The 24,221-nt window shown below is 33.3% G+C and overlaps 3 protein-coding genes across 6 annotated transcripts; 2 read left to right on the top strand and 1 right to left on the bottom strand.

Moving 5' to 3' along the window:
- Positions 1-737: 737 nt before the first annotated feature.
- Positions 738-18,802, top strand: LOC124452753 (putative fibroblast growth factor 1). 4 transcript variants are annotated; one of them, XR_006950860.1, is made up of 6 exons: positions 5,700-6,059; positions 6,681-6,781; positions 7,551-7,689; positions 15,255-15,497; positions 17,830-17,933; positions 18,017-18,802. XR_006950860.1 is itself a non-coding variant. In XM_047003358.1 (4 exons), exons 1-4 carry the CDS (start codon positions 812-814, stop codon positions 18,257-18,259), a joined length of 615 nt encoding a protein of 204 aa, XP_046859314.1. In that variant the 5' UTR covers positions 738-811; the 3' UTR covers positions 18,260-18,802. The 4 variants fall into 4 exon arrangements, 3 of the variants coding, with proteins under 3 accessions (XP_046859314.1, XP_046859315.1, XP_046859313.1); XM_047003358.1 differs by lacking the exons at positions 5,700-6,059; positions 6,681-6,781; positions 7,551-7,689 and adding an exon at positions 738-836; XM_047003359.1 differs by lacking the exons at positions 5,700-6,059; positions 6,681-6,781; positions 7,551-7,689 and adding an exon at positions 13,398-13,582.
- On the top strand, positions 2,714-5,279 carry LOC124452752 (eukaryotic translation initiation factor 3 subunit K-like). Its single transcript, XM_047003356.1, is given in 10 exon segments — positions 2,714-2,808; positions 2,900-2,948; positions 3,243-3,292; positions 3,452-3,575; positions 3,661-3,732; positions 3,870-3,939; positions 4,144-4,221; positions 4,404-4,450; positions 4,452-4,524; positions 5,080-5,279. Coding segments are annotated over 10 exon segments (669 nt in total). The 5' UTR covers positions 2,714-2,734; the 3' UTR covers positions 5,112-5,279.
- Positions 18,803-19,175: 373 nt separating the features above from the next.
- Positions 19,176-24,220, bottom strand: LOC124452750 (phospholipase DDHD1-like). The gene is given in 10 exon segments (XM_047003354.1): positions 19,176-19,961; positions 20,301-20,676; positions 20,744-20,890; positions 21,056-21,382; positions 21,899-22,118; positions 22,472-22,733; positions 23,046-23,121; positions 23,197-23,324; positions 23,417-23,605; positions 23,608-24,220. Coding segments are annotated over 10 exon segments (1,989 nt in total). The 5' UTR covers positions 23,723-24,220; the 3' UTR covers positions 19,176-19,812.
- Between the last annotated feature and the right edge of the window lies 1 nt (position 24,221).

Below are 24,221 nucleotides of genomic sequence, written 5' to 3'. Positions count from 1 at the left end.
AACGGAAAATGATTTTCATTCACTCTTACACCTTCTGCCTTTATAATCAGTTGTACTGGATTTCTAAAATAAGATTTACAAATGCCCCAAGAGCATCTCTCTATTTTATTGCCACTATTCTAAAATTACAATACTATGTCCGACCTTTTGATTCTGCTAATTTTGTAATTTGATCTCGCATTTTTGACACCTATGTTTACCGTAGGAAAGGTGGGTTGATTGCTTATGGCAGCTCATGTATACGTAATTTATACTCACCTTTTTTGTCATTGACTAATCTCTACAGTTACTTTTTGACTGCATTACGAACAGACGATAAGGTCGTAAATTGGAATTCGACAAGCAAAAAGCAATTACGACTAGCCAAAAAGTAACTTGTCGATAAATAAGTTTTGAAATTGGATAAAATGTTATTTGTTGGTAACGTTTTGTCTAGCTTGAGCCTCTCCATTGAATGGTATAAATTGACAATGATATAACATAAGATCTCATTTTATCATTTATGGTAGTGTTTGTGTCACGTTTTTGTTAAAAACGATATACTTTTCGTTTAACGATAATGAATTTCGTGTTATCTTAGACTTTTCATTTAATTTGTAGTAATAAAAGAATACTGACAATGGTGGCGCATTATATTTTTCATGGATTATATCATTGTTGTCATTGATCACAATCAAAGTCATCGTAAATCAACTCAGGGCTGTCGTGATTTATATGTACTTTTTGGTTTTCGTGGATTTACATCATACTTGTCGTGGATTTTGTGAAATTAATCGTGGGTCAATCAGTTGAGGATTATCTTAATCTACAAATGGAGACTAAAGACGACGTTTCAGGTTTGTGTTTTTTTTTAAAATCCTGGTGATCAACACTAACAGGAAAGTGACTGAACAATGACTAAGTTATATCTGAACATAGTTAGTTGCTCTTTTGATTCCTGTTGGTGTTTTTTTCCAGTTTTGTGCATGTTTCAGTGCTTTTTGCAGTCAATGTACGATTATAATTGCACAAGGTAAAACAACCAAAACGGTATACATGTCTGAAATCTGTCTTCATATGTTTTTTGTTTGTTTGATCACCAGGAAACACGATACCAAGTTCAAGGAAATAAGTATGGATTTCTTTATGTACATTTATTTATAATATTCATAATTTCCGCAGTCAAACATTTTAAAAAATCTAAATGCATAAATTAAAACGCGTTTGGACGTTTTGAACTAAACTACGGATCGCATGCTAAAATTGAAGAGAAAATTTCGATCCAAAATATGGCGAAATCCGAATTACAGATTGCACGCTAAAATAGGAAGAAAATTATTACGGCATACCAAACAATAGCGGCATACAATGCAATGCATACATGCTGCAAATAGCACATAGCAAATTTCGATCCAAAATATGGCGAAATCCGAATTACAGATTGCACGCTAAAATAGGAAGAAAATTACGGTACAAACAATGCGCAATCCGGCATACATGCTGCATAGCAAATATTAAAAGGGTCTGAAATATTTTTTCTTGACGATGTTTTTATCAATTTTCACGTTTAGTACGAATTGCTTAAATTTTGAACCATGCAAAACTTGAAATGTTCATAAAACACTAGAAAATATAGAAAAACAAGTCAACATGTTTAAAATACTTTCGAAAAAAATGAGTGATTTGCATCATCAAGAGGAATATGCTACAATAACTATCTGATTGGTCTACAGAACAGCAAAACAGAATAGGTGCATGGAACCCGGCATTGGTTTTGCTAAATAGCTGTCAAAATCAATGTTATGACAGTGGCATGTCCAAGTTAAATAATTCGCTGTTATTTAACTTGAAGAAAAATAACTAAGAGCAAGAAAATACTTCAATTATTCATGATATATTGGATTGATCATCTCAAAATCATTTGATAGCGAGACGAACTAATCAAATACGTTTAGAGTAGATGTAGGTAGAAATAACTGTAAACGGTGCCAAATTGGTACCTAGGTGATCGAGTGTTGGACACAAGAAGGATTGATTGGCACGCCGTTTGGTAATGTATAAGGGCCCAGGGAGGCGCGGTTCCCTATTCATTAGGTTCCCTTTCGGCTCGGGTACTAACGTTGCTTTACAGGTGTCTCATCGTTCAAAGGTATGTTTTAATCATTTTGTGCAGCATAGCTCGTAGGTACTAGGTAGATGTTCAAATCAGTTATTTCATGCCACTGATCAACAGGGTTAGCTAAGGATGAGCGCAGGCAAAAAAAATGGCGGAATTGAAAGCGGCCGAAAAATGGCGTACGTAGAGGTTTCGGTTTTTTACAAGGATGCATATTGCCTATGTCACCTCGTTTAACCACCTTGTAAAGATAAAGACAGTCTAATGAATTTTGTAAACATAATTAAGGCCTTAAAAATGTAAACACGTTTTTTTGGAAAGAAACTAGTTTGAAAATAGATAAGGTGATCCCAAGTAATGTGCATCCACCGACTGTTTTTTTTATCTTGAGGGTTTTCCTCCGGCGATACGCCGGTTCCCTCATCTATAGATAATTGCTCTAAAGGATAAAAAATGGCGGTTAGGATATTCTGAAGGAATTTTAAAGTTATTGGGCTGAGTTCCCAATTGAAGAAGAATGATTAGAGATTCTTAATTTTTTGTTCGTGTTACATGCTTCGCGAGGTCATGGCCAAGGTCGATCACATTACTCATACTTCATGTAGTGATAAACCATACGTGTAATCACTCGATTTCAAAATGGAGGATAGTTATGAGGTAGATTTCGAAGATACACGTGAGGACATTTCATTGCTTCTACATGGCATAGATCGGTAAACATAGCTTAAAACTCATTTTATAAGATAAAATTGACTTGCTAATAGAAGTTAAAATTTTCCTTTATCTTTTTTCTTTTTGCGGCAGCTATAATCCCGAAAACTTACACCAATTAGAATCGTACGTCCATCAACAGGTATACATAATACATATTGAACTGAAGACCTTGAATTAATTTTATACTTAGTAAAAAGATAGTTTGATGATGTCTTCTAAATTAATAAAAAAGTTTGATTAGTTTTTTCACTATTTTATAATGCTGTATAAAACAAATGGTATTCAAGATTAGACACATTCGTTATTTGTTTTATTTTGTATTTCTAAAGTTGTCTGTTTATCCTGGTAATTTTGGCTATTATTGTGCAAATTTTTTGCGTTATTGTTAAAGAGTTATAAACAATGAATAGAAAATGTTTTTTATTTTACACAGACGTCAGAAAACCAGTATGATTTGGATGCAAATTTAGCTGTTTTAAAACTGTAAGAATCTTGTCTTTTTCCTCATCACTTTTCACTTTTATAACACTTCTAATGCAGTGTCATATCACTTTCAGCGTAAAAAAGAGTCACTTCTAATGCATGATGTCATAGAAAAGTTTTCATTGGTATATCATCAAATTTGAACTTGTTGTTTTTTAGCTATCAGTTTAATCCTCAACTTCATCAAACAAATGTTGTCATTCAAATATTGCTGAAGGCTCTGATGAATCTTCCTCGAACAGATTTCTATCTCTGCAAATGTTTAATTGATGAGAATCATACTGTATCATTTTTAAGCTATATTTTATTTCCATTATTTCATTTGATGTCTAATGAAAGTTACTTTTCTTGACTTGATTATATCACAGCATGATAAATCCATTGAAAAAGTTCTTTACTTATCAGACCTAATGGAGACATGTCATTTTAAAGATTTCTGGGTGAGTTAAATTTAAATCTCAACTTTCATTGTATTTGTTTGTTTGTTGTAAAATATTGCCATCTTTTAATAGTAGATTGAAAGAAAGCTTTTTATAAAATCTTCCGTTTTTTTTCTATTTGTCTGTTGTTAACTTAGCATGAAGTACGCAATGAATGTCAGGACCTGGTTGAAGGGATCAAAGGATTTGAAGAAGCTGTTATGTCATGTATGTGTAGACTGTATTAACTTTTTAAAACAGAGACAATGTCTTACTTACCTAACCAAACAGAAGAGATTTCATGAATAATATGGTTGATGGCTTGAAAATTGCCTTTTGTTTATTTTAGTTATGTTGCTTATTTGGTTGTATAATTTTTACATCAAGTATCAATGCACTAATCAGCATTTTATTTTCACATCACTCCATTAGATATTAGTGGAGTTCTGGCCATTACATATCAAAGTATAGATGCTCAACTTCTATCTGATCTGTTGGGTGGTCTTGAAGGTAAGATTATTACCATAGACAGACATACATTGGCTCGTGACAAACATGTACAGTTACATTTATAGTTTACTATGTTTTACATTATGAACAGACTCTTCATATAGCTAATAGTGTTCATTTTCCTTTCTCTCCCCATTCCTTTTCATTGTTGATGCTTGTAACATTTGTGGTAACCATTCAAGGCAATGATCTACAAGAATGGATCAAGTTACGTAACTGGAGTTTGGATGGATGGCAAAGTTTTCATCTGTAATCAAGAGCACATCAAATCAAAAAATATTGTTGAAAAGATTGACTTTCATAGTAAGTTTATGTTAATGTTGATGATAAGCTTGGAAAATCTAGGTATAAGTTTACCATGCATAACAAGATTATCATTGGTATAAAATACATGTGATATGTAACTTATGAAGTAATTTGTGTGAAAGGACAAATAAATTTTAATATAATACATTGTAAATTCATAATATATGCTTTCTTTTTCTCGTTTTTAATTGCATGTCCTTTGAATTTAGCCATACTAACAATTTTGAGCCTGGAACCAAGGTTTCTACAATGCACACAATTTATTACTTTGTGTAGAATGAACGTCGGGAAATATGGATTATATAAATACTTGTAAAACATGTCCATACACTGTTGCAATGCATGAAATTATTGATTATTTTAGTGTGAGTATCAAACTTAGAGTAATTTAAGTTTGGGTGTTAAACCACCTTGCCAAAATAGGCTAGAGAAAAGGTACACTAGAAATCATTTCTTCATTTTATTCAAGATTAAGTTGCAGTTTTCGGTGGAAATTCTTAGCTAAAAGAATTCGTAGCCAACCGTAAGATTTTCTTTGGTTTTTTTTTGCAGCTGTTAAGGGAATCATGCAAGTGTCGAGATGAAAAGTTGTCGGACTATCTTTTGATTGACGTTATCAGACCAGCGTTATAAGACATGAAAGAAATATAGAAACGTTTGATGGAGCGTAAAAGTATGTTTTTGTGAATAAGCTGATGTCCTGATTCTTGTCTTTTGTTTTTATTTAAACTAATTTGATGTTTAAACTTTAAGTTTTCAGTCTAGTGTCTTTTTCACGAGTGATTTGGTGTTGAAACTTGAGTCCTTAAATATACTCCTGTCTAATGACTCTTTAACAATTATCTGAATTGTTCTATAGTCCCTATTGTAGTGTCTTCATCAAGATTGATCTAGTGTTAAAACTTGAGTTCTAACATACAGAAATGGCTAGGGTCTTCATCACGAGTGAAATGACATAATCTTCCTATAGAGACTGACTTGATTTTGAAACAAGAGCTTCATGGAAAAAAGGGATTATAATTTAAACAAACTCTAAACATTTTTATGAGTTTTTTAGTTGTTATCTTTTACAATGTAACTCTGTCATCATGAACGAAAGCATGCATGGGCTTCATGGAAAAAAGGGATTATCTACTTTTTTAATAATAGTTTTTACAAAATGGAAGAAATATTTTAAAATCAAAAATCGTCGTTTAAAGATTGTCTCTTGTTTCAAGAAAATATTTATTTGAAATATTTCTTCCATTTTTTACATACACTTGTTTTTGAAGTAATCAAACATTCCCTCATATAAAGTGTTAGCTTTTTATGTTAAAATGCAACGCATCGTTCAGCAGTAAGCAAAACGATTGTCGTAGATTGAATTTTGTGTCTGTTACTGAATGTGAACGTTTGCAGGTACGTAAGTTGTCAACGTTGTTTTTGTATTTTGTGTAGAAAAAATGAAAGACATTTATTTTAGGTGTTATTTTTTCAATAGATCTTGTTTGGTTGTTGGAATTTTACTATGGCTTCGAGTCTTCGACAAAAAGGTGACTTTTTACGTTGTGCTGTCAACATGTTTCATTTTAAATATGAACGCGGAAGTCTAGAAGAACGTTACATGGCTCAAAACTTAGGAAAAATACACAAAGTATTGTAGGCTTGCAAATCATGATGACGTAACGTATTTGTTGTGATAGTTTAACAGCGGTTCATTGAGTGATTGTCGTCAGGATAATAACGATTTTAAGGTTTTATAGAGCCATAACATGCATACGATTTACTAATTGACATTGAATACATTTCAACCGTTGATTTGTTTGATCGGTGAGGTTAAACAGTTAAACAATCTTAATGGTTAAACAATGTAGCTTTCTTGATCTAATTACGTTAAACATTGATAATATTAATTTTGAATTTCGAAAACAATTTCTTTAGTTCCATTTGATAGAAGTAAAGATATTTCAACATTTTCGGTTTTTAGCATATAACAATATCTTGACATCTTGAGGAAAACATGTTGATTGATTAGTCTTGAGTGGGAGCTTTGAATGGGCTATTAGTTCTGCGTCATTGGTTGTCATTGAGATTTTGAAAAGTTTCGAGTGCTAATTGAGGAGAAAGAAGATCATTTATACCGAACGAATGTAAAATGTTCATCGTTTTTGTAGACTGTGAGGTAAAGATAAGTTGGAAAACGGTCGATGAAAGGTGTTTCCACGAATTTATAAACTCTGGATTAGCACAAGATTTAATCCTTCGAGTCAGGCAGGTTTATTTGTGGCTTATATCGTATACAGTTTACTTATTGTTAAATTATTGTGCATTTATCTTTATAAATTAGCGTTCGAACCATTCTCTATTATTTTTTTGCTTTCCCGCTAGCATGTTAATGGTTCACGGAACGCCCAAAATTATCGCAACGCCCTTACTTATTGCTATAGATTCACGTGGGGATGGGAGGTTTCTGATGTGATGATCGCTGTGAAAACGAAAGCGAACAATCCACAAAGTTTATTTTGCTCCCACACTTTTGTCTATAAGCGCAGGCTATTTTTGGTATACATTAACTTGTTGAAATATACACAATTTATAGTCAACAGACGAAAATGGTGGATGTTATTGTGATCTATAAGTTTGTGTTTTTCTTAACTTTCTGTCTATGCGCTTTTCATAATTGGCGAAACATCTTTCTTTTTTTTTAAATAAATTAAGAACACACTACAGCATTGCTTCCAGCTGCTTTCTTTTAATTTCTGCCATTATCAGTTTTATTATTTTGGTCAAAAGTACTTGTTGTGGTCTCTCCATGAAAATTGAAAATAATGTTCGTGTTCGTCTTCAAACCGCGACGCCGGTTTTTCAGCAGTTGCCTTCGACATTTGCGTGAGAATGAGTTATTCATTGTCCGGAATCATCACTGGGAATCATGTGGTTCCTTGTATGGATTGGTTATATTGGCTCATCATTAGCTTTATTTCATTTATCCGTGACCAAAGATAAACACTTCATCACAGTTGGTTTTTGATTGTTTTAAATAGAAGTCGATCAAAACTGTGATGTGATCACCTGTTGTGTTGTGGGTTATATAAGCCTGGTTGATCTTCAATAGAAGAGCTTGGACTTTGACTGTGAAAAAGTTTTGACTACTTAAAAGTGTTCGAAGTAATTCTACAAAAGGTTTGTGGCAATTTCTGTAATACTTTTCCATGGTGTTCTTTTTTTACACTTTCAAAATCTTTGAGACCGTTCGTAATCTGTGCGCAAGTCATCAAAACATGCAACGCAGTTTTTGCTTTAGCTGTTTCCCTGCAGTTTGAGTATGAAAGACATATCACATTTTTTTATCTGCTAAAACCTTTACTGTAGTAGCCACGATAGACGTATAATATTGTTTATCCAAGTATAAATTTTCAATTATATTACGAGTTCTGCCTCATATTAGGTGTTTATGAACAAGCTACGTTTGATTCACCTTTCTGATAATGAACTGAATTCACATGTATATAGTTAATGTTAGATATAATGGGAAATATCCGAATATGTACATTGTAAGTGAGACATAATCGAGAAGAGTTTAGACTACCAACTGAACTGAAGTGTTGATGTAAACTATGCGTTTAGATATACATAAAGTTTGCGTAGTAGCTACGTAAACTTAATTTTGAATTTTCCGAGTTTCCTTGGAACGATTTTTTTTAAAAAAATTGTCATTGTGTTAATTTTATCATTGTATTGATTATATCAGTATATACACGTGTAGCTATTGCACTATTCTACATAAATGAAGGCAATTCATTAACCTAGTCCCACAGACGCATTCAAATCTTTCATTTTTGGTGATGGGTGTGGGAATAGAATCTGCTAGTATTTTCATCATTGAAATAATGATATCGTCTGTAAAATACTGACATCAACTGTTTGTTCTTGGATTAAAAATGGAATTGAAATACTTTAGCACATGACCTTCGTTGACCGTCAAAACTTTTTATTGAACTAGGGAGCTTTAACTTGGATGTATTCAGTGTATTAGCCTGGTAAAATATTGATTATGGAGACTCTATTTAGGATTAAAGCCATGCAGTAGTTGAGAGCGGAGAGAAGTCTGAAATACATTTGTTCATTCCTAAGCTTTGTGTATGAATTGTTTATAAATATGCTGACAAAGTTTGTGCGAAATAAATATATATAATGTTATGTTTGTGTTGATTTGTTTATTATAGAATGCCACTCGTAAGGTATTTATAACTGAAATTTATGACCAATTGTAACAAATATTTCCTGGTTTTTGTGTTTGTACTTTGCGTTGGATCCGGCACTACGTTTATGGCATGCTGCTGCTTTGCTTTTATTACTTTTGTTTCTACTTTTACGAAGACTCAATTATCTATGTATGATTATTCATTATCTCTGCCGTTATTCGAATTACGACATAAAATATTTTAAAACATGGTGTCTCTACCATTGTTCTAATTAATTGTACTACATCAAGTAATTTCAAATTATATAATCTTATGAAAGCAATACCTTCAAATATCGCATGTGTATTTTTACAATAGCGTGTATTAGTACATTAGTGTATATAGAAGGGCGCCCATAGAAGTATTTCTTATTTTTAATATTGTTATGGTGTTACGTTGTTCGCCGTTGCTTACGATCACAAATGTGATGGTATGAGATTCCATGAAAATGTTTTTAATCAAATTTATTTTTATTATTTTTACAATTTATTTTCTCAAAAGATTGTGCTAATACTATTATAAGCAATGTACAATATATAGATATTCTTCGGCAAACTCGCTATGCCCCAAGTTTCTTAGTGCGTGTATTGTTTCATAAATTACCAAGAATACCAAAAATCATGATGGTCATTATGAGTCTTATAAAAGAGCGAAATATATTTTTATAAACATATTTTATTTTTATTTACCTGGATTTATATTTTCATCATCTTTATGTGATATGATTTTTCATCATCTATTTGTGATGTGATTTTCGCTGTAGCAATTCTTATTTTGTCTTTATGGGTATTTATGTCACTATTATAATTAACATGCTTTCGTGTCCTTTTAACAAATGTGTATTAGTGTAAGAAATAATCAGCTTATCTTTTTGCAAAGCGTGCTATTTCCGTCCTTTATAAATAATGTGTGGTCAATACCGATGGTATAACGTCGTGTGGATTATTATGTTTGAACGATAATTTTCACTGATAACGAAGATTAAGCTTAAGCTAATATCACCCACTCATACTCTACTTCACCAACTCCTTGTTTAAAAGTGACTTAAAGTCTTCATTTGAGAACATCACTATTTTGCACTCATATGCTTTTGCATGTATCTACAAAAATTTAAGTCTTTTCGTATCAAAGCTGCCGTTACCTTGTAATATCAAAATGCACTTTGTCAGTGAAACATGTTTACATTGCTCTTTTATTTCGTCGTTGATATTTCTCGATAGAAAAGTTCATGTCTCCCGAGGAGTTAAGTGGAGATAACGGGTACAATGAAGCCTGCTTACACCGATAACTGTATATGTTGTAGGATAACTCAATGAATGTTCAACATGTGAATAGTTGCGTCTTTTGCACAACTCTAAAATGAAATTATGAATTCTTGACATCAATTGGGACTGCAAAATACTTCAATAATCAGAGCTTATTAAATTTTTAATTAGGTATATGATATTCGTTTGATGTAATTGTTGAGTTACATGAAAAAACAAATCTTACGGGTTATTTGTTGCATGTGTTAACTACATCATGAACGAATAGGATGTTTTTAAGTATGGTATGATCTCGTCGTTGAAAGGTCAATCGGCATTAAATATGGCTTATATTTAACCCAATGGTATCTCTTATGTCTGTTTGAAAGATTTGCTACATGTAGAGATTGCTAATATGACCGAGGTGATATTGCTGCTTAGTTTGATGTTTAAATTTGTTATGTTAGGAATGTTTAAAAATTTGGGAACTTAAGAAACTGCTGGCATGAGCTAGAGGCCGTGTTTGGTAAATTTTGAACGATTTTCCTAGTGTTTGATACACGCTGGTATTGATAGAAAAAATCTAGTTGCCAATTAAAGCAGAAAAACATTTCCTTCGTTAAAATTTGAGCAAATAAAGCCAAGTAAGTGCGTCTTTAGAGAGGAATCGTTTCCAAATGTAATACAGCAAAATATGTGTTTATGCTTGTGTTGTGGTTCATGTAACGTGTTCTGTTGAGTTTTGGTAAGTCTTCATTGGGATAGTTTTTCATTGTTCACGAAGCAATGATTAAAAGTTTCTTCCTTTTTGTCGTGGATTTATTGGATTTAGTAGAAAAAGCTTGTCCTTGTTGACACATCGCAAAGATTAAATCTATCTTAATCGTCCCCCTTCTGTTCAATACTCTTTTATCTCTGCTTGTACAAATAGTGCTTGCCTAATGACTTTAGTGTATTGTGTGTGAAGAAGTCATTGTTGTTATATCGGCGTGTTCGTCTTATTATATCATTCTATTTCTTGTACGAGCTCTTCAGATGTAAGTTCTTTGTTGTATCATGTTTTGTGCGATTTGGGGGTGTTATTATGCAGAATGAAACTGCTTGAGTGACGATCCAAAATTTAAACGAATATTAGCACACCAAATGGTATATATGTTGTAAAAAAGTGAGTTGGTATTTTATGTTATAGTCATGCTTCTCACATGTGTTAATGAATAATTCAATTGATTTCATATTGTTTGAGAATATATGTACTTTTATGTATGTCTAATTTTATTATACAAATATAATTTTAGAACTCTTCCCAGGTTTATACTTATCTGTATTTATTGACCGCTTTTCTGTTTTGGTATACACTTTTTATGACGTCAGGACTACGTGTTATTTTAAAAGGTTTCTATGCACAAATGACTTTGTAATTTTTAAATCGGCGCAGATTTTGACCTATATATGATTTATTTATTGACCGCTATGTCTGTTTATGTATACTTCTGTGACGACAAATCTATACACTTTACAAGCAGGTTTAGCCAAATGCACGATAAGGTACGAAAGTTGACAAGAATGTAAAGAGTTGTTTAGAAAGGAGCACATATGGTCGTTATATCATAAATTTCACATTTGTATGAGTACTTTACTTTATGTTTGCTTGTGATAAATTGATGCAATTCAATCAAACATTTCACTCCTGTTAAATGTGGCAAATTTTGTAGATCTGTTGATTTATTTTGTAATGATATAAAGGAAATATCAGTTCCAGCTTGTTTAAGTTATATTGCCATGATTCAGCATTGTTAGCTGTGTTGCTTTTCGTTCATATCATATCATTCAGACCGTAGAGAAACATTGGACCGTCAAAATCTTTCAATGCTTCACGCATTTGTCTCGTCAACGTAAGCTCTTTTTCCTTGTACATGCTACCCTGCTTGGCTAGATGATAGATGTTTATTGGATTTTATCGTTCGTGTGGCAAAAATTGGCATTCACCTTAAAATTTATTTTTTTGAACAACACTTCCTCTCATCTGGTTGGTTAAAGGATCATGATAGTTAATAGCTCTAACTTATATAGCAGCGCTAACTTATAAATAGATATTGATATTAATATTATGTTTGATGTCTCTCTACATTTTCAAAACATCAGAAGAGTTGGGGAATGGCATCATTTAGGATAGATATTATCACGTTTGCCTTATAGTTTAGTTTTAGTTCAAACTCGACTTTATAAGAAATTTTTCCTCTAGTCTGACAAATCTACATGTACACGTACGTACCAAGTTTTATGATAGGAGTTCAACCAGACCAACATTTTAAATATCAGTTGTTCAATTCAAAAAATCCCACTAGAAGTTCACCAAACGCTCATTGCTTTTTCACTGCCTTGGTATAAATTGTTGAAATATAATACATGAACGGATATGATACAAACTTAAACTTTAAAGAAGGTCTTCGTTTACTGCCCCGTTTTCAAAACCGGAATATGACAATGCGGATCGGAAGAAAAATTTAAACAAAACTAAAGGTGTCGCCTTTTATGGGTGTAAAATGATAGTTTTATTAGTTGTGGTCAGCACCGGGCACATCTCCAGTTAGCTACTTTTTATTCTCTTTTTTTTGAAAGTAATCATTTTACCGTATGATTTTATTGAATCAATGATACGTGTTTAAAATTTATGTCAGTATTATATTTTTGAATGACGTGTAATTGAAAATGTGGCTGATTTTCATTGCCTTTGGTTGTAATTAAACCAGCAATTCATAATCCATTGATAACTTTAATTATACAACCATATCTTATCTAAAAAACCTTGTAATCTACTGAAAGTAAAGACTTTTTGCTATATATTTGCTTCTTTCCGCACTTGCATGTCTAGATCAAGATATGTTTTGAACGTAATGAATACGTTTGAGGGAAAATTCGGCGTTTTGGAGTGTGCTTTCCGTTCCCCACCGTCACCGCACTGTGTGAACTACCGTTTTGATTGAGTTACACCAATATGAGCATGCGTATCTGCGGAAACTCTACGCTGTTTTTTACATGGCATAAATGAGAAACACTGAAGCTTGTGCAGAAATTGACTGCGAAAATGTCGCCTCCTTGTTGAGATTGTAAAGACAGGATGCTAGTTGATTGAAAGCATTAAAAATAATGTCGTTTATCATTGAGGAAAAAAGGGGGGTGTTTTTAAATGCGACTATCGCTCCGGTATATATAAATACAAAGATATGTTAATGTTCAACTTAAACAAAATCGCGCTATATAATGACAGTAACACATGTTTTTGTATAGTGGTTCATGACTATGTTGTTTTTGAAACGATTATGTTTTTCTCTCATGCGACGTCGAAAGGTTTTTGTAATTTATTGCCGACCACCTACTTTCATCGACTGTTGTTTAAAGGAGTTTATTAGTTCCGGAGGGAAGAACCACCTGTCAATTTTTATGCCTATATGACACATCAATTACTCGTCAACGAATTAGTAGCATCTTGCAAATGGTTTTTGAAGGACATGCGAAACATATTGGTGGTTAGTTTAACTAGTGAACTATAGTTATATGGTTTGGGAGTGGACATCGCTTGTAGTTAAGGTTTGATTTTGTACCAATACATAAAAGTCATAGAATCTTCGATCCTATAAACTAAATATAGTCTTTCCATTTATCTGTATAGTGTTATTTGCTTTTGTCAATAATGTGTTTGATTATACTTTTTATATTGATAAATATTTTATAATTAACTTTAATTCAAATTATATCATTTATTATTGATTTTTGCGTTTCAATGCTTAGAACAAAGCACTTTTTGTGTTAGCGTAAAGTGTGATGTGTAGTGTTCAATGTATTTTATGTTCGTGTAAAGTATGATGTGTCGTGTTCAATATATTTTATATTCGAGTGAAGTGTCATGTGTAGTATTCAATGTATATACATATAAATTTCCCCTTTTTTTGTCGAAAAATCTAGCCAAGTATACTGTTACTTAAAGTGCTATCCAAGTAATTCTTTTCTATCACACTAGATCGTTTGTAGAAAATTCACTGATTTTTACATTGTTTTATTGTTTGTTTACATTGTTTTTATACATGTGCATTTGTATGAATTAGAGGTGTATTTATTCTTAAAACGGAGTACTAAGACATAGGTGCCCTAGCTTGTTGGCCTGACTGACTACAATGAAGTTTCAGCTAATTTCATTGATGATTGGCAACATGTTGAAAGATGGCGACTCACTCAAAAGCGAGGAAAAATTTAATAAGCTTCAATCGCAACGTGTCGCATGGTATTGGTAATTGTTAAAATAGTGTTCCGTCAAATTTGATTATTTCTACATTGGATAGTAATATGAGTTGTCGGCGTGTTTTGGAGGGAATTTCTTTAACACACCATGACAAATGGTTATTCACACGATGTGTTTCTTAGTTTTATGGATTTTTTATTCAATCAACTATGATGAATTTTTCTACCGGACACCCTTTAATTAATAAGCTTTTGTATTTAGCCGATATTTTGATTTTTTACTTGTTTATTGAGTCTGTTATATCATCAAATACCTATCACTGAATATATTTGATTGTTTCTTCAAATATTCTACAGCACAACGATAGCACAATAATAGCCTTGTATTTTGTCAACTCGTAAATCGTAGCGTTGAAAATTTTGTGCGTAACTCTCTCTTCGAAAACTTCGTTTTCTAGATATCTGACAATTCTAATCAAATCATCCTAATGTATGTTTTATTTGTCTGCTTTGAACCGCATCCGTAATATACTGCCTCGTTTATTGTTTTTTAAACCGTCATTCATCTCCTATTGTTTTGTATTTTCAAAGGGATGGCTACATCATTACGATAATAATTCTGAATACATTTGGTGTATATGTGCGCGTTTTTTGCCTAAATTGCGCTTTAAAAGTAATCAGATATAATTACCACGTTCCGGACAGTTTGTTTCGTTTGCGTTTTATTTTTGCCTGTAATTATCTCGACATGGAGTTACTTCGCTACGTGAGCCTATGGGTTTTTTTAGTTTCCAACATTCTGGCTTCTTGTAATTAACGTTTAATGCACGAATCATTGTGAATTAAAATTCCTGTAGTTGCTGTTATACAAAGTAATTATGTATTTTATGTTTTGACAAATTACACTATTCTGCAGACACTCTATGTTTTTTCCTACTGTAACTTGACGTATCATTCAGCATCCATTCACTACGATTACCATGACCAGGTTACATGTTGACCAGTTTGAATTTTTCTCTTTTAGAGATGGGACTTCTCTGGTCGATTTTTATTACGTTTCAAATGTCTTTTGCTCTGCTGTCGGAACGCTTTTACGTTAAATGTGATGTTCGCACAGCTGAAAAACATTGGAGTTTTTTCAAATATCCATTCCACCATCCGACGAACCGAAAAAAAGTTGCACTTATGTGTCACAATAAGAATTATCTTGTTCTCATGAATGGGAAGCTGAAGGGAAGTGTTGATCCGAAGATTATCAGAAAATACGGTGAGATTTTGTTCAATCCGTGTTTTTGCTTCGAAAATTGCATGAAGAAGGCTTACGTTTTGTTGACGCAGATCAACTCTGTGGGCGTGGTCATGACGTCACCTTGATTGAAACGATTGCTGGAGCCAATCTGTGTATATGCCGAAGCGTACACCCATGAAAAAAATAGCGTTTATCTCACAACTGCAATCACGCATGTACACCGTGAATTTCAAACACACAATGTGTTTTAATTTTTGCAGTTCGAAGGTTCATCGATACCAGAATAAATTCGTTCGCTGTGTGTTTGGTGCGCAAATATTTGTATCATTTCCAACGGCCACTTGCTGCAGTCGCTAAATCTTTCCGTCTGCATTATTTCTACCTCTGCTGCGAAGCGTTTAACTGAAATAAGCCTATTTACTTTGGAATGATAATACCTAAAACGAATTTAAAGAAAGTGTTTTGTGATGTTTGTGTTAATATAGCACACTATAAATTGAAATGATGTAGTTTTTCTTGCAGGCTGCAAGCCAGAGCGAAGTACAGCATTTTATGAAATAAAAACTAGATTTCACGCTTTTTGTCTTCAGAATGCGTATATTATGCAAATATAAACCAATTATGAATAAATTCCCACGTTGAAGACGATCTTGTCTTACTCAATTGGTTTTTATACAACTCAAATCGCACAAATTCAAAAAGGCTTAATTTTCACTACCTCGGTGTTTATTGAAGACAATTGATCCATAGGTAAGTTATATACAGCATTTGTAATTGGCAACACTGAAATAAAAATTTAAGGTACATTTTCAAGCGTTTTGTAATAAGACTTGTAATCTGCGCTTATAATTTATGATTTTTTTACAATGTTTATGAAATTTAACATTTTCAATAGCAGTTAACACAACGGTCTAAATTCACCAGTTCTCCTCACACTGTGCAATATGCAGGAGTGTAGGGCGATTCACTGATGATAAACGTAGGGTTCTGAGGTTGAAAGAAATTGTATGAGAAGCTACGACATACTTCACCGTTATAAGTATTTTAAAAAAGCATTGCTTTGTCTTTGATGGCATTATGGCAACGTTAACCTGTTTTTCTTAACAGACTTATGATAGTAAGTTGCTTGCCGAGCTAGGATACTTCAAATAAATTGTGCAATTAGCTTTCTCACGCTCTAACACGCTAAGGGTGCTTGAAATTAGAGAGACAGTCTGTTTGCGCGCAGTTGGTCTGTCGTTATGTTTTCGCCAGGATGGTTTTTTAAATTTCGGCATAACACTAAGCGCACAGTTTGAACGAACAATCGGTCATCAAAGCAAGAATGTTTACATAACGAAACGAGATAATCTTGTTGCCTCATTAAATTGTCTACCTCGGCAAGCAGCGTGACGTTTCATGTAAAATATATCAATAAGCAGATTGGAGTCACCCTTGTATTCCAGTTGGACATCAATTTATATATGTGTATTTTTTCAAAGTTATACATAAGAATATAAATTTACGTTGTAAGCTGTTCTGAGTGTATAAAATAGTTGACTCTTGGAAATATTTCTGCGCAAATTAGCAAAACCAGAACGTATGCTCAATTACTTTGGCATGCATTCATTGGTTAAAAAATATGCATGGCGCATCTTCCAGTGTTTTCCATATGTGTAATGAAGAATATAACTGGGCGATCTTCTATTATTACTTTATCCTGCGGTAAAATTGTCATGTGGATTTTATTATTTAATTAATCAGGTTGTATTGATGATTTCGATGTTTTCATCTTAAAAAATTTCATGTTTCTATGATTCTGATGGAATTTCATGAAATTTCAATTCATACAAATTTATTATATACACGTAATTGTAAAAGTTTTCGAGAACTAAATTTTACGTTGATCATCGTGGAAAAATAATCGAAAACTAACTCGATGAAAAGACAAAAGAGTCGCTTTATAACATAGGAAAACAGCACGACATTCTGCAATTCTCGTGTTTACAAACGGAATTAGCTGAAATTTAATGTGTTTTTGATCGGATTATCAGTCATGGCTCTGTTGGAAAAACCTTAGCATGCCTCCTATGGTTCCGACGAGATCCCATTTTAGTTTTTTTCATACAATATGCGAGCGTTTTATTTTTGGAATATTTGCCCAGTATGTGTGCCGATTAATGGCGAGACCTGGGATTGAGCACTCAGAAAAACGCTGTTTGATTGACTTCTTAAAGATGTAGTTATTTTATTTTTACTGTATACATGTCACCACGAAAGTTTACCTGACTGATTTGTACACTTACAATTTCAACTTGAACGCATTTCTTCTTCGTCATCACCTTCTGATTCAATGTTTCAACTGTCATAGGTAAATTTGAATTACAGACTTTTGGAGTTGGTAAAGTCAGAATATTCAATGTAAGAGGGAAAAAATTCGTTGCTGTTGACAAGAAGGGTCGTGCATACATCACTGTAAGACATTTATTCATTTTAATCTTTGGATTTCACCTTTTTACTTGGTTCATTTTTTCAAGTATCTTTTATCGCTTTTATAGCGCAATAATACGTTGGACGCACTCTTTGTGACGACACAGAAAAACAGTTTATTCGTCACGTACCATTCTTACAAGCACAAGACACATACGTTAAACGGGAGTCAAAAATGGTATTTAGCAATTAAAAAAGACGGGCGTTTAAAAAGACCCTCGAAAACACATTTGAGACAACGCTCAACGGAATTTCTTCAACGGGATTGGAGAAAATACAAACAGCAGTTAACTGGTTCGTTCCAAAAGTAAAAAACTGTGGTAAACAGTGGTAAAATTTACTGATCAAATAACTGGTGCTTTAGGTAGATAGCACTAGTGAAATTCTATTGAAAGTCATTATGATCCTATCATCTTAATCCAAAAACTATAAACACTGTCATACTATTTTGATCGAGCATGTTGAGGCGCTAACTTATAAATTTTCTCTCAGTGTAGCCGTATTTTGTAATCCCTTGGACAAGTGGTTTTATATATGTATATGTGTCTTTTCAAACGTTTTTTGAAACGTTTCTGAACAATTATGGAAAACCTCACTATATGAGTTGTACACTTTGTGGCGTGTATCATATATAAGTGTATATAATTTATATAATTTGTAGACGACGCGTTAACACGAAACGATGACAGTTAATTTTATTTTAAATTTACTCGTGCAATTTACGTACAATTTGACTTGCTAAGCCCAGTGATACAAGAAAGTGTACATCAATCAAGCTGTAAATTCTCCTTTATGATTCTTCAACAGTGCATGATTTAAATTGGAAAGCATTTATTTAAACGATTCATCGTTAATAAGTTTAGGATTTTTAAGTGTAATCATGAAGTCAACTTTCTATTCTGATTGGTTGCGTTTCACGAAACGTACGAAATCTGAAGAAAGTTTTTATTTATTGTATGGTTGAAGTTTGCGATTGGTACTGTAATGGAATTGGTTTTCAACCCAACATAATTTGATGTTAAGCTAACGAAACTTTCGAATAGAAGATTTTACAAAAACAGTTTTAATAGACTTCTATGTATGCACCAAGTCCAACTGTCCAAGACATAAATTTGACCCAGAAACAGAAAAGATGCTTAGTTTATGCTTGTGGTAAGTACTGTCTCGTGTTACTAAGCAAACCTTGATTTACCTTACATAATCAAACCAAGTTAACCATCCAAGTCATTTGAATCGTCATCTTAATTTATTGCAATCATTTTTCTCATAGGTATGTTAAGTGAGAATAAGTGTAAAGATCTTGAGCTATTTGTGAACCAGAAGCAAAGAATGCTTATGATGGTCAACAGTTGCATCTTCACTGGCTAAAGGTATGACCTAAATGCTTCTCTACTGACAAAAATATCATTACTCTGCTCTTTAACATCAAGCGTAGCCAAGTTGTCATAATGTACTTTATCATCAAGAGTATCATCCTTGTCATTAAGTGTTACATTTACCCTCTAGTATCAAATGTATATACTTTGTCAAACCTATTGTACTCTACAATAAAGTATTGCTATTTAGTGATACCGTACTCTACCATCATGTATAGCTATTTTTCCATATTATACTATACCATCAATTCTGGTACAAAATGGACTCAAATTAGACACTTGTTCTTACTCCAACTCAGCATACACAACAGCAGCAAACAAGTAAAACTTCAGATCATGCAAATTCAGTTACAACTACAACTGCAGTTACATCATGAACAGCAACATATACTTTGAGAAATCATAGCAAGAAAAACTAGGCAAATTAATTTTCGATAAAAGGCTCTACAATATATATCATTACTGTGGATATTTTACTGGATTATACATCATGAGTGTTCTGTTTCATCTTCAAAATATACATGGTGAAGGACAAATCGACAAAAATCTGTTGACTGCCAATAAGAATAATGAGAGGTGACCACTGACCAATATTGAGATTTGTTATCGCTCAAAATGAAGTCAATCCTTGGCAAAACTGAAATATAAAAAAACAAGCCTACATAAGGCCAATGTTCAACCTGGAGTCGGGAAAAGAATAGAACAATGGAGATTTCTAAAAAGGGGAAGAAAAGTAGAGGGCAGCAACCTATGAGATGGTAAAAGCGATAATAGAAACCACTTCCTAACCTCCTGTAATGACAAGGAGTAGACAAAAACAAATGAAACGTTGGTGTGAAAATATTATTTATGTTCGATTTAAAACATTGTGTAATTGTCATATTCACCACATTCGGTTTTCTCATTTGATTCCAGCTTTAGAGAGAAGAAACACCTTACAGCATAGATCTGATTCATCTCTATTCTTTTAAAATACCTTTTTTTAGTTTTTTTGATGCAGTATTATCATCTTTTCCATCTAGTAGGTCTTTATTGGGAGAATTTTTATCATTGGTTTTATTTCGTGAAAATATGCTTGAAAACCATCCACTTTTTGAGGCTTCTGTGACTGCCTTCGCATCAGAATCAACGAAGTCAGTGTCTTCGGCGTCTCTTGCGCCACCCTGGTTATCTCCACCAACGTAGCTGCCAAATAGCGCATACACAAGCCAATTTCCCGAGGCCAAGCTTTTGTCAGGCAGCAGGGGTCCTTCTGGGCTATCATACGAGTAGTTGGCATCAATGTGACTTTTTATATGGACAGGTTCAATATTTGAATAGCGTTCACAAAACAACGGCTCTAATCGATATGCCTAAGAATGTGAGTTCAATGCTCTAAGCCGTGATTTTTTTTATGATTTTAATAGCATATTATCTTACCACTGGATCGCATTGGTCGTAAATATTGAACCATCTCCCGCAGACAATATGTGGCAATACTTCATTTTTAGTATCTTTGCTGGGACGAAAACCACGTAAAGAAAAAAATACTGCTAACGGTGAGCCAATCATGAAGAGGTATGTTACCTAGAGGGAACACGTTCAGTCAAAACTGATGAATTTGGCAGTAACCAAATTTAATAACTACGAAACTCTAACAGTTAAGAATTGGTTTATGCGTTAAGTGACATTATGTACCAGGATTAAAAATTTTTGTAATTTAACAATCATGTCGTTATGTATAAAACATACTTTAAATTGCAATGATTCGTTGGTGTTCTCATTTTGCTGCATCGTTTGTGCTAGCTCATCATCAATTGGATTGTCTGTTTTATAGTGTGACAACAAGCCGTCGTTCAATTCCGATGAACAGTGGGGATAAACCGTATTCAAGCTGTTTTGAGGATACGTTTTGAAGTTACATAGTTTTGATTCCCATTCCCTAAGAATATCGTGGACAATGACACTTCCTAGAGAGTGAGCAATAATGGACACCTTTCCATTTACACGAAAGCTCGGTTGGCGTGAGAGGAACAGTTTGTACAGACGGTTGAGCTCGTCTTTCACGAACAAGATCATCTAAAAGATATAGAGCCTTCATTTAAGGAATATTTAAGACAAATGATGATCCCCAAACGAGTCGGTACAACAAATGATTGTTGAGAGGTTTTGGTAATACAATTATCATTTATCTGAATTGGCTAACTGCTATTGTGCTTTCACGAAATCAAGGAATGTCTGATGTTTAAAACTTTAACATGCAGCACCCCAGTCCCGTGTTTTCATCAGGAATGATGTGAATTAAAAACTTGTGTCCTAGTTTAACCACCACCCCCCTACACATTCATCTTTAGTCCTCAAAATCTCAAGTTAGGTGTCTTCCTCAGGAATGATACAATGCTAAATCATGTATCTTTATACATTCCAGTCGCTTAAAGAGTGACTTGACACATTTTACGTGAATATTGATAGAAATTAGTGAAGTATGTGTTGATCAAATGTTGGCTAGTATTATATACTCCAGTCTAAACTTTCCCTCTTAATCTGGCGTTAAATATAAGTTTAACAGAAAATTTTGCCTTCTACTTTCCGTACCTCTTCACGATAAACTGAGCTGCTGTAATACATCACATCCATCATGGTGGTATTGAGGACGTTGCGCAGATCTCTCATACTATGAGGAGTGACAAGATTGATAACTCCTCCGTCTAACTTGAGCGAGGAACGCCACTCTACCGGAACAAACTCAACACGACCTTTGCTATTCTTTTCATTGAAATACTTTTCAGCAATCGTTTTTGATGTTCTGCGCAACCTATTGTGATAAACATACAAATTTTTTGAATTTACGAAGTTGGAGTGCTGGCAGAGAGTGAAGGAAGTTGATCAACGTTCTTCTATAACACAAACGAACTTTTTGGTATTAATTGCATGTAGCCATATGGCACTTTTAAAACACTACCAATTGCTTAGCAGTCATTTCAAAACAATGAAAACACAGTGTACACTGGAAATATTTCCCAACAAAATCTATTCTCAATGGATACCACAATAAAAACCTTTGCAGATATCAAATTGATGACACAAATGATGGATTGTTGGTAAAATATGGGACGATAAACAATGAAATGACTGAAGAAGAATATAAAATTTACAAATGCTACCTACACCTGACAACTTTTATTTATTGAATTAAATACAAGTTGACCAGCACCATGTATTACGAAGATAAGATGCGTAACATCAGCAGGAGCATCAGTTTCAACACACTTAGTATGATAGCCACGATGCAGTGGTTCCCCAGTTGAGCCCCCTATCTTTTGTACCACTCCACGAATTAGTGTAGACTTTACGCCTTCACTGTGTAACCATACTTCATTTAAGTCTGTCCACTCAATGTAGCATCCTGATAGTTGAAGCCTGCATAAAACTGATGGAAATGTTTATTCATTAGATTGTATTTGAATGTTATGAGCTGCACTTTGTTGATGTAGAATTGTTTTCTTGGGCTCAGACATGTAAAATGTTTGAAGCACAAATGACCATTGGAAATTTAATCTCCAATTATCAAAACAAATGCCACAGATGTACATATTACAATGATTACAATATACTTAAAATGAAGTTTGCATATTCATTTTGACAACGCAAATGTGCTGGCATAATACCTAAAGTGCTCAGAAATCTTAAGCATTGATAATCTCTGGATAATTATGCATTGACGTTTAAATTTTATATTTACCACTTTTGATTTCTGGATTTATAGTGGTTGTAGGTTCTTTGTTTTCATTCACTTTGTGCATGCCAGGTGTTATTCCCTTCAACATGAAAATTAAATGGATACAATACATAATAATGATGGTTATACAACCCTGTCTCTTCAAATAACTTACAATTGATTTCCACAACATTTGATGGGAATCTTCAATTTTAAGGCTTTCCTCTTCACTAATTGGAGTCCATTTTGTCTCAGAAATAGAGCCTTTGAACCATGTTCCTCGGCATATTTTCAAAGGATCACCTGCAAAATTATTTAAAAATTGCTAAAACCTTTGCAAAGGAAATTCATAACATACATCAAAACCTATTTATTCTATATCGACAACACCACACCTTTCCAATATACTGGCTCGCAAATACGTTTGACGACATCAGCATCGTATAAACCACCCAAAACAGAACACAATTCATAAACATCTGGTAACATTTTTTTGTCATTTTTCTGCATCGGCAAACGTCGAAAACAGTGTTCAATGCGAAGAGAATCGCGACCACAAAACGGCGACCATTTTTTATTTTCAAAAAAAACCATCTGACTCGTTCTGGACATACCTCGGAAAGTGCTTCGAGATGCTTAAGTAGTGACGCAGGTGTAGTTCTTTGGCTTGTCTTTGTTGTTTTTGATGATAAAATTTCCATGGATCAAAAGGGTTCGTCAATCAATGATTACTGATGATAAACCTTGTCAAACTATCACATTTGGCATGTGATCACTTACCACGTACCAAAAATATAAACATTGTATATACATTATATTTTTCAACAAATCATTCTTTCTAGATCTTCCATGTAATGTAGTATAAAATCAAATTAATCCAAAAGTACTATATATAATATATTAACTATAACTATGTTGACATTTTTTATTTTGGATAAAGCGTGATGTAAGGCTTCATATTGTGCTTATTTTATCAAAAGCGTCATGTAAGAGCTCATGTAAGAGCTAAGAACGATCGTTTGTTTTGTACATGTATTTATTTTGTAGATGCATTTAAATTGCGACTAAGAATTCACTTGCTTTTTCTCTGTTGTCGTTAAATGATTAGTTATATCTTTTCAACATGACGCAACGACAACTTAGTCATTCCCCAATCAAAGTGGCACCTGTAGGATAAGTTTTGTTTTGTCCAAATTTAGC

Source organism: Xenia sp. Carnegie-2017, unplaced genomic scaffold (genome assembly GCF_021976095.1).
Source record: "Xenia sp. Carnegie-2017 unplaced genomic scaffold, XeniaSp_v1 HiC_scaffold_25, whole genome shotgun sequence".
Classification (NCBI taxonomy): domain Eukaryota; kingdom Metazoa; phylum Cnidaria; class Anthozoa; order Malacalcyonacea; family Xeniidae; genus Xenia; species Xenia sp. Carnegie-2017.
The sequence above is the reverse complement of the archived record's forward strand: the minus strand, read 5'-3'. Positions and strand labels throughout refer to the sequence as shown.

Coding starts and splice junctions, on each gene's coding strand:
- LOC124452753 (XM_047003357.1), top strand. CDS start 15,224: ATGTTGACCAGTTTGAATTTTTCTCTTTTAGAGATGGGACTTCTCTGG. Junction 15,498..17,829: donor GAAGATTATCAGAAAATACG/GTGAGATTTTGT, acceptor CAACTGTCATAG/GTAAATTTGAATTACAGACT. Junction 17,934..18,016: donor AGGGTCGTGCATACATCACT/GTAAGACATTTA, acceptor TCGCTTTTATAG/CGCAATAATACGTTGGACGC.